At 42.5% G+C, this 15,904-nt stretch overlaps 1 protein-coding gene across 1 annotated transcript in view; it reads right to left on the bottom strand.

The window, feature by feature from the left end:
• BIRC6 (baculoviral IAP repeat containing 6) overlaps positions 1-15,904 on the bottom strand; it is a 149,254-nt gene that overhangs the window by 80,088 nt on the left and 53,262 nt on the right. The window contains 5 exon segments of the mRNA XM_061558929.1: positions 4,898-5,063; positions 7,208-7,378; positions 12,286-12,503; positions 13,053-13,398; positions 15,230-15,429. Coding sequence (XP_061414913.1) covers positions 4,898-5,063; positions 7,208-7,378; positions 12,286-12,503; positions 13,053-13,398; positions 15,230-15,429 — 1,101 coding nt within the window.

Raw genomic sequence — 15,904 nt, forward strand, 5'->3', positions numbered from 1 at the left:
AACAAGACATATCAACATGCTGGGCCTGCGCGCTTCAATATCGCTGGACTGGCACTGCTTGTGAAAATAAACAATGCAATGTGATATATAAACTTGATGGTTAGTGGGGATGGGGTGGTGACTAGATTGGGTGTGCGGATGGTGAACTAGGCCAGCCGCTGCTTGACCTTTCCTGGGACTCTCTGCTGATGCTTGGTTGTCACATGGCGATGCAGCCCTCGTGTGTTTGGGGGCCACGGTTTTCCCTGCGTCTGATGCCGTTCATTTGTTGTTTATTCTATTGTCTTGGGTTTATTTTTTTCCCTATATCCTTTCCCCAAATTTTTACCTTCGTGATGTCGTGCGCTTTTGTGGTTGTGTTTTTTAAGGAGATTCGAGATTCCATGGCATTTATCCACATAATATACACAATTTCTCAACTTAATATTAGTTGCATTAATTTTATTATTTACTTTTAATAATTTAGAATATTACTTTTTTCCCATAAGAGGTTTGTGGGTTAGATCGCGTAAATATAGAGGTGTAGTTAAACACGTCACCACCCAACATAACCAATTAGTAAGGTTTGTCACGTAACCAAAACATGCCAATTAATTACTAGTTCAGCACACTGGTGTGTTGAAGAGGAAACCCACAACATTTACAATTCAAGCACGATGTTTCGCCAGTAATTACAACCAGCATCATCAGGCATAAGCCAGAATTGTAGAGAATCCTCCTATTTCGGTCTTAAATAAAGGGGGGGGGGGTACATTTATTAATGTAAATTACAATGGATATCCATTATTGGTTGGGTTACTCATGACATTACCTTTTTTTCCAGAAAAAAACATACTGAGTCATAGGACTCGTTTTCAGGAAGGTACTGCATCGGGTTTTTATTTTAAGATGTTTGTAGCCAATTAACAATGAGTTGTGTTCATACTTTTGGGAGGAAATCCTAAGAAAAATCCACACGCACGAGGGGGTAGCACTCTATAACGATTAGTCCACTTGCTGTCCTGTTGAACCAGCATATGCCACCTCGACACCCACAAGAAGGGAGTTGCACAACATTTGAGCTATGCACTTTTAAATCAAGATTGAAAACTCGTTTCACAAGAAATGCATTTTTTTTTGTGTTTAGTTTGTTGTTGTTCTCCCACACCTCCGATTAATCACGGTTGGCTACATACAATGCAAAATAAGTTAAACATACATAAATTAACAACAATATGTATTTTGACTTAAAGCTTTTGTGACTGCAGGAATTCATATTCTTTGGCTCTTTCGGTAGTCACGTAAATAGGTTCAAAGAAAATAACAAAAATAACAAAAAACTACGACGTTTCGATCGCAACACAAGCGTTCATCATCAGCTTGTGTTCCTCATCAGCTTGTGTTGCGATCGAAACATCGTAGTTTTTTGTTATTTTTTGTTATTTTCTTTGAACCTATTTACGTGACTTTATTGAAACAATTTAATGATTTCAGGTTTAGTAGTTGTATCGTGCAATACCCCAAAAGGTATGCAAGACACTCAACATTTTTCTGGAATATTGTAACAGAAACAAGTATCTTCATGCCAATGACGCATGATTACAGTGCAAACGCGGCAGATGGGCATGCGCCTGTGCAAACCCGCCGATGGGTCTGCAAAAGCAACATGCGGCACGGGATCAAGCACATTTTCAAAATGTGACAATGTTTTGACATTTAGTTTAACATTGCAGGGGAAGAGGGCATTAACAAAAAAAATCCACGAAGATAAAGTATTACCGTTTACACGAAAGGACTTGTGAAGCAAGTAGTATTTCGAAGGTAGATTCCTGAAACCCAGTCGTTTCCTTGGGCTCACGTGAGCGTGCATTATTGAATGGCTGCATAAATGCACTATTTTAAGCATTCGCCGACTAATGCATAATATTAACGTTATGCGTACATTTTTTACAGGGTCTCTTAAGGCTAAGTGAACATATGTTATCTCAAAAAATAAATCTCTGATATTGTGATTTTAACCGTAAGGTCACCCACCTCAGCTGACCTCGCTCATCTCACACAAAATGGATTCAAAGGACCATTCCTGCAGCATTAGGGTTACTCAAAGCCGTCACACACCTGCCGTTCCGCGTTGCTCAACGTGCATGGCATGTGTGAAGCAGCAGGGGACTCGGCAATAACTCCCGTTGCTTCATTTCACATTATTTGACAAAACAATGGTCTTGCAGGCTGTCAGCTGCTGTCAAGTTCACAATCGCCAATATGCCATTACTCAACAATAACCGTGCACCATTAAAAATCTCATTATTTGAATACATCGGCCATAGCAAACACCGCTCTTTTTTCCCCCCACTCTGGATTTATTCTCTCAAAATGCCAATTTGGCCCTCTCAGATTAGCGGCAGCATCTGCTTCAGGGATTTTCCCACTCACAACTATAAAAGGCTGGAATTATCCCAGAAAGTGCCCCGTATAACATCTGCTCCTTTCCTACCTTCAGCTAATTACAAGAGATTTATGCAAGGCTGCTCTGTTACTAAGTGTTTAGCAGCAAAGTGTAACACCGTAACCTCTGCTTTTTGAGGTGTGGCGGCATCGTAACATGAGAGTACATTGTGCAACAATGGGGAGTTGTGTAGGAACGTTTAAAAATGAGCACATGTAAGTACAACAAGGGGTCAACGAGGTCCATGGGAAAACAATCTCCAGGGCATACACCAAAAAAAAGACAAAGATCCCCCTGTACAGCCTTAGACAGACTGTTTGGGCCAAGTGCTGTTAGTGAGCACCTATGAAGGCTGGCACGGCACATGGAGGGGTGGCATGGCCAACACCCACGCCCAGTCGCCTTCGTCTCCACGGTACTGATCTTTAAACACTGTACCAGATACTCGTTTAAGGCAGAGTCGACCTCGGGGAGGTCCACCAGGACCGATTCAAATATCTACCAGCATCATTGGTCGTGAGAGGGAATCAAATTTGGGTTGACGGGTCTGGAGTATAGTGGCCGAACTGCTGCCCACCACTCACCCAGGCATACCGATTCAACACTACACACACACCCAACACATAATTGCAGTCAAATACTGCATCACGTTACTGGTGCTCTGCACGGAAACGTATATTTACCATTTTATTAACCGTGAGAAACTGTGATGAATGTAGGGCTGCATTTGTAAGGCATTAAGCAATACATATTTATTGCATTAAACATTACCTTCAGATGATGAACGAGTTTATAATGCTCAATCAAGTTGCACAATGAGGATTATTTTAGCTAATTGTCTTCAGCCTCATTTAAAATCCAACATATATGCAGCAAGTGTATAGTATGATGTGCGCAAACACACGTGCATGCACACATACACAACGGTAATATAATGTTAGGTCAAGCTAAACACGATTTCACTTTAAATTTGTATTAACACCGTAAATTGATGTCCAACACTGACCAATGAAACACAAACAACAGCAATAAAAAAAAGCTGATAGAAAAACAGATGTATTTTTTAAAGGTGGTTTTGAGAAAAGAGGAGTTGTAGGCTCTCCTGTGTGATGTATTACATGTGACAAGCTTAAAATTAACTCTGGACTCCCAGCAGACACACCCTCTCTTAGCTGGAGAATTACATCTGAACACACAACCGAAACTTCAAAGAATCACACGCATATTTTCTCTTTATGCTTGATGACAATAGTGCATTAATGTATTAGAAGCATATCAGCATATTCCACTGAACAAGATATCTCGATCATTTTGAAAAATAACATAATTTGGGTGATTTTCTAATTTAAATATGGCTTTGCTATGACGGCTAACCTATCACATGTATATGTTTCTGGCAAGAGCTAGGGTTTACATTTGCATGAACATACAGTGTTGTGTGCAGAGTTTGTTGTTTGTGGGCGAGTAAGAGTTTCGGCGTGTGTGTCAGTGTGTGACATTTATATGTTCTCCCCTTGTTCTGCATGAGTTTCCACCAGGGTTCTCTGGTTTCCTCCCATTGTAACGCTAAAGCTTGTTTCCCAAGGGTGCGTGCTTGCATTTCACTGGACGGCATGGTGACGGGTGGTGATGGGGGGGGGGTGCAGCAAACGCTATTGCTGCAGAGAATGCACAAGTCCACTGGGAGTCACAGCCCCAACGGCTCATTCAAATCTACGAAAGAACCAATTTTGCAAATGTGTATATGTGTATAACACATCAAATTGCAGAGGAACTGATTTCTGACAAATTAAATTTATCACGCATTAGCGTGAAATTATCTCACCAGGACCAAGATGAAAATTCTGAATCGGCAAGACCCACAGAAGGGGCTTTCGTCGCAGTGCTGCATTCGCATCAAGTCTATTTATTCAGAGACTTTAAATAAAATATGAGCACAGCTCATTACCATGCTGCATATTGCAGGATAACATATTTCATAAAAGCTGTTTACCAACATAATGCTGACCCAAGGGAGCTTATTTCTATTTTTTTTTCTCAAGCACAAATGACACCGTCCATCTCTGCGATCAAGCACTTCTCTCACAAACCTTAAACACACAAAGCTTAAAAAAGACAATCCCATTTTAAATGCAAACTCTGCATGACCGAAAGGTGTGTGGTCCTTGAAATATGTATTTAAACAAAGCACAAAACAACAAGATTCACATTTCCAATAAACCCAATATCATGTGATTGTTAAAAAAAACCTGTTAATAAATATTGAAACCTTTTTGCCATTTTACAACATTAAAATAATTGCTTGAAAAAAAAAAGGGAATCCACTTTGGATAAAGACCAACAACGACAGAAACAAAATAATACAAGACCCACAACCGAAACAAAGCAAAATCTAGAGAAACTTTACTGGCATCAACAGGCTGGCAACAACGCTTCCTTGGTGTCCGGCCGACTGTGCGGCGAGGCACTTACCCGAGTCGTTGCGCAGATACGAGGCCACGGCCAGGGTGAGGCACGACTGGCACAGCAATTCAAGCAGCATGGGCGGCAGCGGCGTGTGGCTGGGCCGCCCGGCCTCCCCACCGTGCGCCTCCGCAGCAGGATAAACCCCGCCGGGGTTCATGTAGCTCGCCAGCACCTGAAAGCACAGCGAAAGTCGACCGCCGCCCCCCACAGAGGATTCTGCTCCTCAGCGATGTTTGTTTGTTCGTTTGATGAGGCAGTGACTTGCTCAGGGCCCGATTGAAAAAAATTGAAGCAAACTATAAGTGTATCGAACACCACCAGTGATTATTTCCTGATGTATTTTAAAGACATGAGATATTCGGAGGAGCATAATTATTAGTTTAAGATAAAGAATACAATACCTAAGAAACATTACCAAACTTTGTGGCCTTCTTTATGAGGTTATTCAATAATTTACTCGAGTTCATTTCCATTAGTTCATGATTATTACGTTCAAACTAGATTTAAAGCTTTCGTGACTGCAGGAATGACTCTTTGGTTCTTTCAGTAAAGTCACGTAGAAAATCAAATCAAATAATAATAGAATACGACGTTTCGGTTGCAACACAAGCAACCATCATCAGGTAAGAATGAATGATAAAACACAGACACGGGAACAGCATAGGCAGACACACATGCAGAGAGAGAGACACACAAAGACACACAGAGCGAGACACACACCATCTGAGATGGTTTCTCAAATAAAATTTTATGAAAAAAAATTTGAATTCCGCTGTGTCTCCCTGTACGACTCCATTTATAATTGATACTTTTTAACGTAATAAAGTTCCATTTATCCAAAAAATTATCTAAATAATGTTGCAGGCCTTGTTTTGTTAGAGTTTGGATGGCTGCATGAATTTCCACTCGGTAAAATGGAATTTCATAGTCTACAGAGGCAAGGCGTAATACCAGTTGATATTCATGATGCAAAATAATCATAGTCCAAAAGTTTGCTTGTGCTGAATCAATACTGCTGAAATTGTGTACTCCAAGAAGGCTGTGGAGCCGATAGGTTGTAGGATAAAAAAATCAGTTTTAATGTAGAGAGATTGATATTAATGAGTCTTAACTATAATCTGATTGATGGCATGTGGGTCAATGGTATAGAATAATTCCATAACCCAGTTTGCTCGTGAGGTCGGGGAGCCTATAAACATTATCAGGAACAGGAGAAACAAAAGCTGCACATTTTTTTTTAAAAAGCATGAACAGGCGCATGCGTGGAATTGCACCGAGATAAAGTAAATCGAAACTCGAGGATTGGAGAACATACAGACACATCATATTGACTAAATATACATTGGTTTGGAAAGGATTACTGACAGTGGCAGAACACGAATACATCTAGCATAGAAATATAGCAATTAGATTAGCATGTGTGCAAGAGCTAGATGTATTCTTGCAACACAAAACAATGAGAAAGAAGTAATCGTTTTGGGATACCTTTCATCCAGCAGTAAAAAGATCATGGATTATGATGCTTAAAACATGGGCGAAATGCACACACTATCAAAGCGTTAATGAAACCCTTTGCTCACGTTTGTCATTTGTGATGATAAATTAAAGCAAATTGCTCTTCTCAAGTGGAAAACCACTTCTTCACAGAGTTGAAAATTGGCCGGTTCAACTAACTTTGCCTGAACTTTAAGAAATCGTGTTAAATTATAAATAGCTTCATCCTGAATGGCAGCATTTCAAGAAAGCTACCAAACATTACCACCTGCCCACTCTAGCATGCCAGTTCCACTGGAGGAGCTGTTATGGGGGGAGGGGGTTTGGAACTCCATTAACATTTCTGAAAAAAACACAACGTTTTGTGTTGAGACTGATTCAGTTCATTTTCACCAAGGATAAGTGGGGCTCAGGGATGCTCGCCCCATTCATAAATAATATGGTGTCACACTCAAGTAGTTATTCCATGACAAACGTGTGGCCAGCCATTCGTAAAGTCACACAGGCATTGAGTAGCACATCAATTATGCCGCTTGGCTTGCTTCTGCATATTTAATAGAATGACGGCTTTGGGTTGAAAGTGCAATCATCTAAGTAATTGCACATAAATGGAATGCCTGTGTGAAGATGACACCAAAAGTCAGCCACATAAAATAGGCTCACTGAATTAAATGTCCACGTTAAGCAGTCCGATTCAAGCAGGGACCTACCAGCTTCAATTCACAATGGTTCAGAGCAGAGTCCAAACGCATGGTGGGCGGTTTCATGCACTGCGCTCGCAAGAGAAGGGCTATACGCGGAACCCGCAGCCACGGCCGGTACCTGAAGCAGGCAAGTGACGTGCTCCTCCTCCATGCGCTGCTTGCTCAGTGCCTGCTCCACGTCCCAGCCCGAGGTGGTGGAGCCAGTGCCGAAGCCAGTCCCTTTAGCCCAGTAGAGCTGCTGATCGTCTCCGGGGCCAGCTGCCACCTGCCCAGCCCCGCCCGTCGCCATCTGACCCAGGGTGGGGGCCGGGGGTAAAAAGCAAAATGTTCACGAGCCGCGACAGAGCACTGGACATGCAGCATCGCAGAGTTATATTTTTATGCGAGTAACCTATATTGAACCATATTATGGCACAGTCACCCATTGCTACCTGGGGCATCATTTTTTACTTTTCAAATGCATCACCAGAGCAAAGATAAATAACATAGGGCACATTTCTCAAAATAATCTCTTTCAGCCTACGAGTGGTCCACAGTCTCCTTACACAAAGTAATTTTTCCCCAAGACAGATCATGTTCCAGAGTATCAAAGTAGCAATGACGCACAACGATCATTAATTATCTTCAAACGGTGAGAGCATGAAAAACATATTACGTGGAATACTGAATTTTAGCTGGAATAATATAAAACACTCAGATAGTTTTGTGTATGGTTATGCAAGAGAACAGCATTGTTTGAATGACCTTTGCAATTCACTTGGTGGATGACTTGAATGCTGTCAGGCTGTACTGTGCACAAGCTTTCATAACAGCAGCACAATGGGCGCAATGCAATTGAGGAATTCTCCTATGCGGTTTACGGTACAATCTCTGAGGGTGCCATAAAAGAGTTACGACCTTGGAATAATGGCAGTTGTCCTCTGAATTGCTGAACTTTTTACATCAACCAAAACATATAATAGCTGAGATTCAATAAAATGTGAAAGGCGAACAACATTTTTACGTCTTTTCACACAACACTGCATTACATTGAATAAAAAAACCCAAATCGCTAAGAGCTGAAACATCAGCAACATCACCACCAAAAATAAATATCCTTGATTAAAAAATGTTGCAAAAGATAAAAAAATGTATTCATCAATGGTATTTTGCTTACCATATTGTGTTTTTCTAATAACACATAAAATATCCTTTGAACTTCTTGCAGGTCATTTACATGGGCAGCCGATTTGTTATTCAGCTTATGATAGAGCACCGCCACTAATCTGCATGAATTACGTTAACCAGATGAACTTGAATATCTTATTAAATATCTGCATCTGTTTAAGGCTTGTTTACTGGCCAGCTCCATTTGTTCTCACCCCCAAGGAACACGCCACAGCCCGTGGTTAATTTTGCGGTGGAACGAGCCACCACCAGCTTCATGCGGTGAAGGGTGCTTTTGGTTCTCAACAGGTCCAAGCGACCCCCCACGTTGCAACTCTGCGTGACTACCAAACATCAGGTGCATGCAATGTGCGTCAGGGTCGCTGCCTTCGGGCAAGTGAAAATTGTGCGCATTACAAATTAGCATTATTACCAATGAGCACAAGAGATTGGTAATCACGAAAAAGGACAATTTGTGGGAAGTCGCGAGCACTGGAGTTGGAAACGATGCTCGAAAAGTTTCAGTCCACACGTACATTTTTTCAAGAGCGTCGCTCTGTCGTTATATACTACATGCCAAAAGTGTGCCAGTATTATCGCTCTGTCAATAGATTACGTAGCAGTGCCCATTATTTCAAGTGACAACAGCAGGACAAACATATGGACTGGTAGAAGGGCCAATCAGTGGTGACTATATCATAACATCGTGCCAAAATCATAGCATCTTTCCGTTAGAAGTCACATCACAGGAAGTTATATGTCCCATTATTTTCTGTTGTCGCCCAAAGCTTCTTGGAGCTCGCCAAATCACTCTGGGAGACAGCAAGTCGCTTGTTTTAATTTTGAGTGCAAATATCTCTGTTTCTCCAACATAAATGCGTAGGCGAGACTGGGCCTAACACCCATCAGCAGGCAACTTGGTCGGCCATATTAACATTCAAGCTGAGGACAGCATACTCTGCAAATATGTGCCCATGCACCCATCCACTCACTGCATCACACACAGCAGAGTCAAACCAGCAGCCCGGGGACAGAGGCGATTGTGCCAGCACTGAGACTCTGCTGCCATATTTAATACACAGCTCTGGGATCTTGAAGATGCTTAGTAAATGTTTTAGTAAGTGCGGCATGCATGTCATATAATGGTGCATTTCTGTAGACTGGGCTGCCCATGCAAGGTCTCGTAGGGGTTAAGCTGGGCCGTGCAGGACTACGCTTCTAAACAATTTTCTTTTTGCTCTTTTTATCTCTCCTTGGCATGCACAGTTGGCCATTCACACTTTCATTTTGGACGTCAATGGACACCCTGGATGTTATTATCCTTTTTACAACTTTCACCAACTTTATTTGCCTTTTGATCTGGCTCAGCACTTTAAAAGCTCCCAGTCAGAATTACACAATCTTGGTTAAAAATGCAAACGGCAGACTTCCATTTAAAGAAACGTTTTTGTTCTTTGTTTGACGATGTTTTTCAGTGTCTTTAACAACTTTGTACTTCGTTCGCTTGTAATTTATTTTCAAGATGGCCAGTTAATACTCCCAGCAATGTGGTTTCCCCAAAGCGCAATTTCAAAGGTCATCGAGCCTGAACTGACAAAGAAAAAGTGGTTAAAATAATCAGCATCCGAGAATCTGCAGGCTGCCCAACTCCAGCCAAATTGGGACGTAAAAATAATTTTACAAACACACCGGTGGCAGCTCGTTATAAAGCAGCCATCTCGTAAACCATTCCCTCAGCAAGAGAGAGGAGCTTTGGCACAAAACAGGCTGCTGTATCCATCAACACCAACCGAGGAGAAGAAATAAAGTTCAATCAAAGCGGACCGGCACCGAATATCACAATATGTTCCATCTTCAGGGACTGGTGGTGGGGAAGTGAAAGGAAAAATCACCTGTGTTCCACACTAATCCCCGAATTACTTACAGCAGGGTAATGGTACCCAGATGGAGATTTATGGTTGCCAAATATGGTAATGAATAGCTGTACCCAGACCGACTTTCACACCCACTGATGCTGCACAAGACCCAAATGTTCACTGTAAAAAGTGCCACCTGCATAAGCAGTATCAGCACAGGTTTCAAATGTGACACGTTGATAAGAATTGGAGTTAACCAAGACTAAAGCCATTTTAAGATATCCTTGTTCAATTATTTTTTATTATTTTCCCAGATGGAGGATACTCCATGATTTAAAGGTGTGTATCAAAGATACTGACTGCATGCTTTAATGGAACAAAAAATTGAAATAATATTACTTTTTTTCTATTGCTTACGAATTTGAGTATATCCAGGCTCTCGGAAAAGTCTTCAATGTAATTGCAATGACGTTGACAGTGAGCAAAAACAAAATCAAGGTAGACGATGCAGTGCATCAACTTTAGATGCCACCGATGTTTTCATAATTTTCATCAGCCATGGTCTTACCCACTACTGGACAAAGGCCTCCCCAAGCAAGCCATCTATAACAGTGATTGAGAATAGGTTGTCCCCTTTTTTCTGGCAACAAAACAGGTGTTAAGATGTTAAAACACCAAACTGAAACCTTTTACAAGGAATCATGTCTGCATTAACCACAATATTTGTGGTCAGAATGCAAACAAAAAACCTACTCTGATAATATATGCATTGTCTTTGAAACAAATTGGTCCACAACAGACAGCTTTCTTTTGTGATTCAACAATCCTGTACATCAACAATCCTGTGCACATGCAGATTTCATCGCATAATTTCCACGGTGAACGTTCTTCTTGGGTGCGTTTCCGTACTTTGGGTGCCATTCCGCCATTAGTCTCGACCACCATCCCCCATATCCCTCTTAGTGTGGGGTTTTATGAAATCTAAAATGTATTGTAAAACAGCGAAGGCTGTGCAAGCTCACGTTTCTCATGCAGATGCAAAGAGATTGGCACAAACAAGGTGCTCTGACCCTTGTGCAATGACTTGTGCAACCCTGCCAGCTGTAATGAATTGCCTTTTCACAATGACATAGAGTGTATCAGGGTTTTTCAGGTGATCTTAAGGGTGCAGATTACATCAAACCATGCTGTAAAAGGTGGATAACAGAAATGGAAGTGCAAAACCTACTACGCACGAGATTTTTTCCACAGCCATTCCCAGGAAACTGTGGATCAAACACCACGTCTACGTAAATCAAATAATTTGGAGAGCAGTTGCATTTATACGCTTTTTAAAACCCTACTGCACTGTAATGCATTGAAACCAAGCAGCAGCTACAGAACAAGAAATTACAATTCTTTCACAGCAGGGACGTATGGTGATATTGGTAGGAATTGTAATAGCTGCAACTTGATTAGGACTGTCAATGGAGATGAGCACCACCCGATTCTCATTTTAGATGCCGGTTTTGTAACTCGACTACCTACGGCGTGTGCATTTGGTAGTGCAACCATGTACACATGGAGATTCCTCTCCACAGGGGCTCACCCCTTGCAAGATTTTTAGCTATTGGCCATCCTTAGACTTGAAGTTTTCGTGTTATAATAGGAACGAAAAAATACGTGTCAATAAGTAAATCACTAGCCTTGTTCTACCAACTACTGGATGAAGGCCTCCCCCACACTGTTGGCATCGCTCAGTCCAGCAATGACACAGTCCATCATTTCGCTCCTGCACATGAGTGGATGTCTTCGCTTCATCACCACTGCCGTCATCCCTGATACGTGTTATTTTCTTTGGCTGCCAATTCGTCAACTGTCTTGCCCGGTGGTCATCATCTCTTCTCAACATGCGCCCTGCCCAAGCCCACATTTTTCTTCCCCATCACTATGGTGTCTTTAACGTGAGTTTGTTTGACTGAAGAACACATCACTCATTCTTTCTCTTGAAGCATTTTAAATTAGTATGGCAATATAAAATGTTGTTTCTAATACACTACACTAGAAAAATTCCCTGAAGGCTTAACTCGGGTAAAAACAGATGGCAACATCGCAACCTATTGGCAGACCTAATAGCAGCCTTTGTGATAGCCCGATACCAAATGTACTCATCATTATGAAGTAACGTTAACCTCCACAGGGCCCGAGAGCTCACCTCGGCCTGCGTGAGGCTGGAGCTGCTGACTCGCGGCGCATGGTGCGACAGCACCGAGAGGCACGCGAGCAGGAGGTGCACGGCGCCGATCTCCAGCGCCATGCGGCGCAGTAGCACGCCATCGTCCGTCGTGAGCGGCGTGGAGCTGAAGAGTGTGCGCAGCACGTGGAAGGGCAGCGTGGGCAAGACACCCGCCGATGGCGACTGCAGGATATGGCCTGCGCACGTGCACGCGCAAGGGAGAGAGATGTCGGCTCCTAGAAACAGCACGCAATGCACTTGCGTTTTCATTTCCAACCGCGCTCGCTCCTCGTGAACTCGTAGCCAGCCATTGCCACATCGAAGTGCTCCAAATTGTTCATCGGGAATTTTTTTTCTAAAAAAAAACTTGTGGGGGAAAGATAGCACCATTAATTTTTTATGACACAATTTTTCCTGGAATGTCAGCAACTGTTAAAATGAAAATAAAATTGCCATCAGATCAAAACTATAAGAATGTTAGACTGGTCTGGCTGAAGGAAAATTGCTTTACAACCGCAAAAAAAGGGAGAGGTTTTCAGATGGAGCAAAATCTTTGGAGTGGGCGGTATATGTCAGCGGGAGGTGAACAACCAGAACAGCCATCTTCTGGATCAGACAGTATAAATTACTTTTTTTTATGTTAGCCTATTTTTCCTCTTTAGAATAAAGCAGAGGGGGAGAAAGATATACATCCATTAAAAACTGTAAAGTATAACGGGAAACAACAAAGGAAATATGGTGATCACCTCCTTCGCCATCATCAGTGACGCCCAGCACGAGGCGCAGCAGGCACTGCGCATGCTTCCTCTCCCGGAGCAGCACCTCGGCGTAGCCGGGCAGCCGCAGGAACAGGCCGAACGCGGCCAGGGAATGCGCAGGGATGGGGCAGAAAGACGGCGGCCGCGGCAGAGGCTTCGCGACGGAGACCGCCACGGTGGAGCCCGAGGTGGAGGGTGCGACGCAGGGCTCCAGGATCTCCGTCGGCTCATATCCGCCCATCTCCCCGCTCGGCTCTAATGTGACCCATTCGAACTGCTCAGGGTCCCGCGTGCCACGGTCCTGTCCCGATGCAGCCATCATTGGCCCGCTCACCTGGCCAGTCACAAAAAACATCCACAATGCATTTCACAATGGTCACGCTTACAGCATCGGCGAGCCCGCAACTATCCTCCGAGAAGTATTTTGAAAATGAAGGCCGCAGCACAGTCCACATGGAAACGAACCCACAACGTAAGCCTTACACAAATCTGCAAGCTAGTGAAACTGCAAATGCCATATTAATCACATACCATCTCATTAGTGCCTCATTCCATTCAGCAGACATCTGCTTCGTGTAATTACCAAAACAGCAGCTCATGTAATCAGGTTATAAACGCTCTGTACGGGAAAAGGTTTACGGCCAACCTACACGACCTGTTTGTACAAACCCCGCATGTGCAAGTACGCACCAGCAAAATCCAAAATGTAAAAAGTTCAAAAGAGCAATAGGAATGCTCGGTTAAAGCCGCAATATGCCAGGTTATAGCATGCGCAGTGACCGCCCGTGACACTTAAAACATAACATTCAAATTGAAAACGCGTGATGCATTGAATTGATAAAAAAACATTTTTATCACCCTTATTAGCTACCAGTGCCTTAGTGGCTTACACCCACAGACACTAATATTTCACAAGCCCTATACAATCGCACCCAACGAACATAATTATGTTTGATGTCATGCTGCTTACAGTTCTGGCAGATTGATTTTGTATGCACTTTGTAGACTAAATGTCAGACAACATGAAAATACATGCCATTACAAATACAAATCCCCTCATAGATGAATGTAGAAGCAGATATATAGCATGCATTTTTGTTTTGGTTAAAATGCAAACAGCTTTGCAATGACAATATTTAAAGCACCAAACAATATATAGAGGGTGGGGGTTTTGATTATATTGGTAAACAGTATATTTCATTAAAATACTTTCTTAAATGTGTGATGCATTGCCACCGTGGCTTAGTTCAAAGGTTCAGAAAACAATATACATGGAAATAACAATCTGTTCAAAGGATTGAGGGTCTTTCAATTTTGCATCTGAATAACCATTTGCTTTGCATCAGACGGGAGAATTTCCATCATTTGAAGCATGCTTCAAATACTTACATTTGTTATATATCAATTTGGCAGACTCTTAACACCACCTGCTGTTCAGATTACCTCTTACAATACAACAAACCTAACCAACACATACATGGCGTGAAACAGGATATCATCAATTCGCAAATGTGCTACTTACACACGGCGTATCATCAGCAGCCACGATCTATCTGCTGCTGTGTGAAGGTCTCCCAAGCTGTCGCCATGTCACATATTACCGCGATCCAACGTGGAATATAACCAATTTGGAAATTATGCTGAGCGAGCAAAGAATGTCTGCATTGGTAAAATGCTCGCGAAAATAAATATTTCATTTTACCCATTTATTATGTTCTGCTCTCATCACTCAACCAAGAATGTCATTGCAATTTTAAGGGAGAAGACCATATCGCATTCAAAGTGTTATATTGTGGCAATGACAACTTTGTTGGGTGAAAAGAAATCGCATTATACAATAAAATCTGCTGCCAGCTCAAAAAACATCACTCTGTTTTTTTTTTAAAGCACATTTAGCAGAAGTAACTACCACTAAATACCGGTACAAATGAGCTGGGGCAAGCCTAAAGGCAGGAGTGCAATGCTATCTGAAAATAATCTGCGTACCATACAGAAATGTGATCAAATAAAAAATCCTGAACTGAAAAAAGCTCAATTCAACGGAGCGCATCAAATAAGCACTCACACTCATCGAGTCGAAAAAACATTGATCCACATCCAGGTTACCATAAGGAAGGAGAGGAATGAAGAGTGCAGTAGTTGGAGAGGCAATCTGAAGAACTCACCTGCTGAATGATGTCCGGGTAGAGCATGGGCAATCGCTCGGCAATGAGCGCCAGGCCTCCAAGACCCGCAAACACCTGCAGCGGAGACTGCACGGGCGCCGTCTCCAGCAGAGATTCGTCCAGGGCCACGTCCATGGACTCCTCCACAGTCTGCAGTCCCTCTGCCTCTACGCATGCCAGCGGCAGCTCCACGCCTTGCTCTGCACAAACAAACACACACGCTGCACTTCATTTTTTCGTGGCAGAACCTCACCTGCAAATGCCAAGCCAGGTCCTTAGACTAAAAAACCTGGCTTGGACGTGATCTGTTTAAGGTACAGACCCTGCTCAGTGTAAAACAGCAGCTTAGAGTAATATGCATGGGTATATACGAGAACGCATTATGGAATATACGGGGAGCAGTGGTGCATTGGTTGGCACACAGTCGTAAACTTGGTGATGCGAGTTAGATTCCCGATCACGGTTAACATCAGGGGCGAGTGATTGCGAAGACCTTCATCAAGCAATAGATTGACAAAGGACTGTAAGGTATTGTTATTTTTAGTGGATGGCAGTGTGAAAAAATATATTCACAGTAAGAAATTAAAACTATTGCTATAACTGTAAATCTGTTGAGGAACTTTTTAAATAACGTACAACATACATTGTTTTTATTCTCCACAAATTGAAGGTTTC

Source organism: Lethenteron reissneri, chromosome 25 (genome assembly GCF_015708825.2).
Source record: "Lethenteron reissneri isolate LAM-NWPU_2019-01 chromosome 25, ASM1570882v1, whole genome shotgun sequence".
NCBI classification, from domain to species: domain Eukaryota; kingdom Metazoa; phylum Chordata; class Hyperoartia; order Petromyzontiformes; family Petromyzontidae; genus Lethenteron; species Lethenteron reissneri.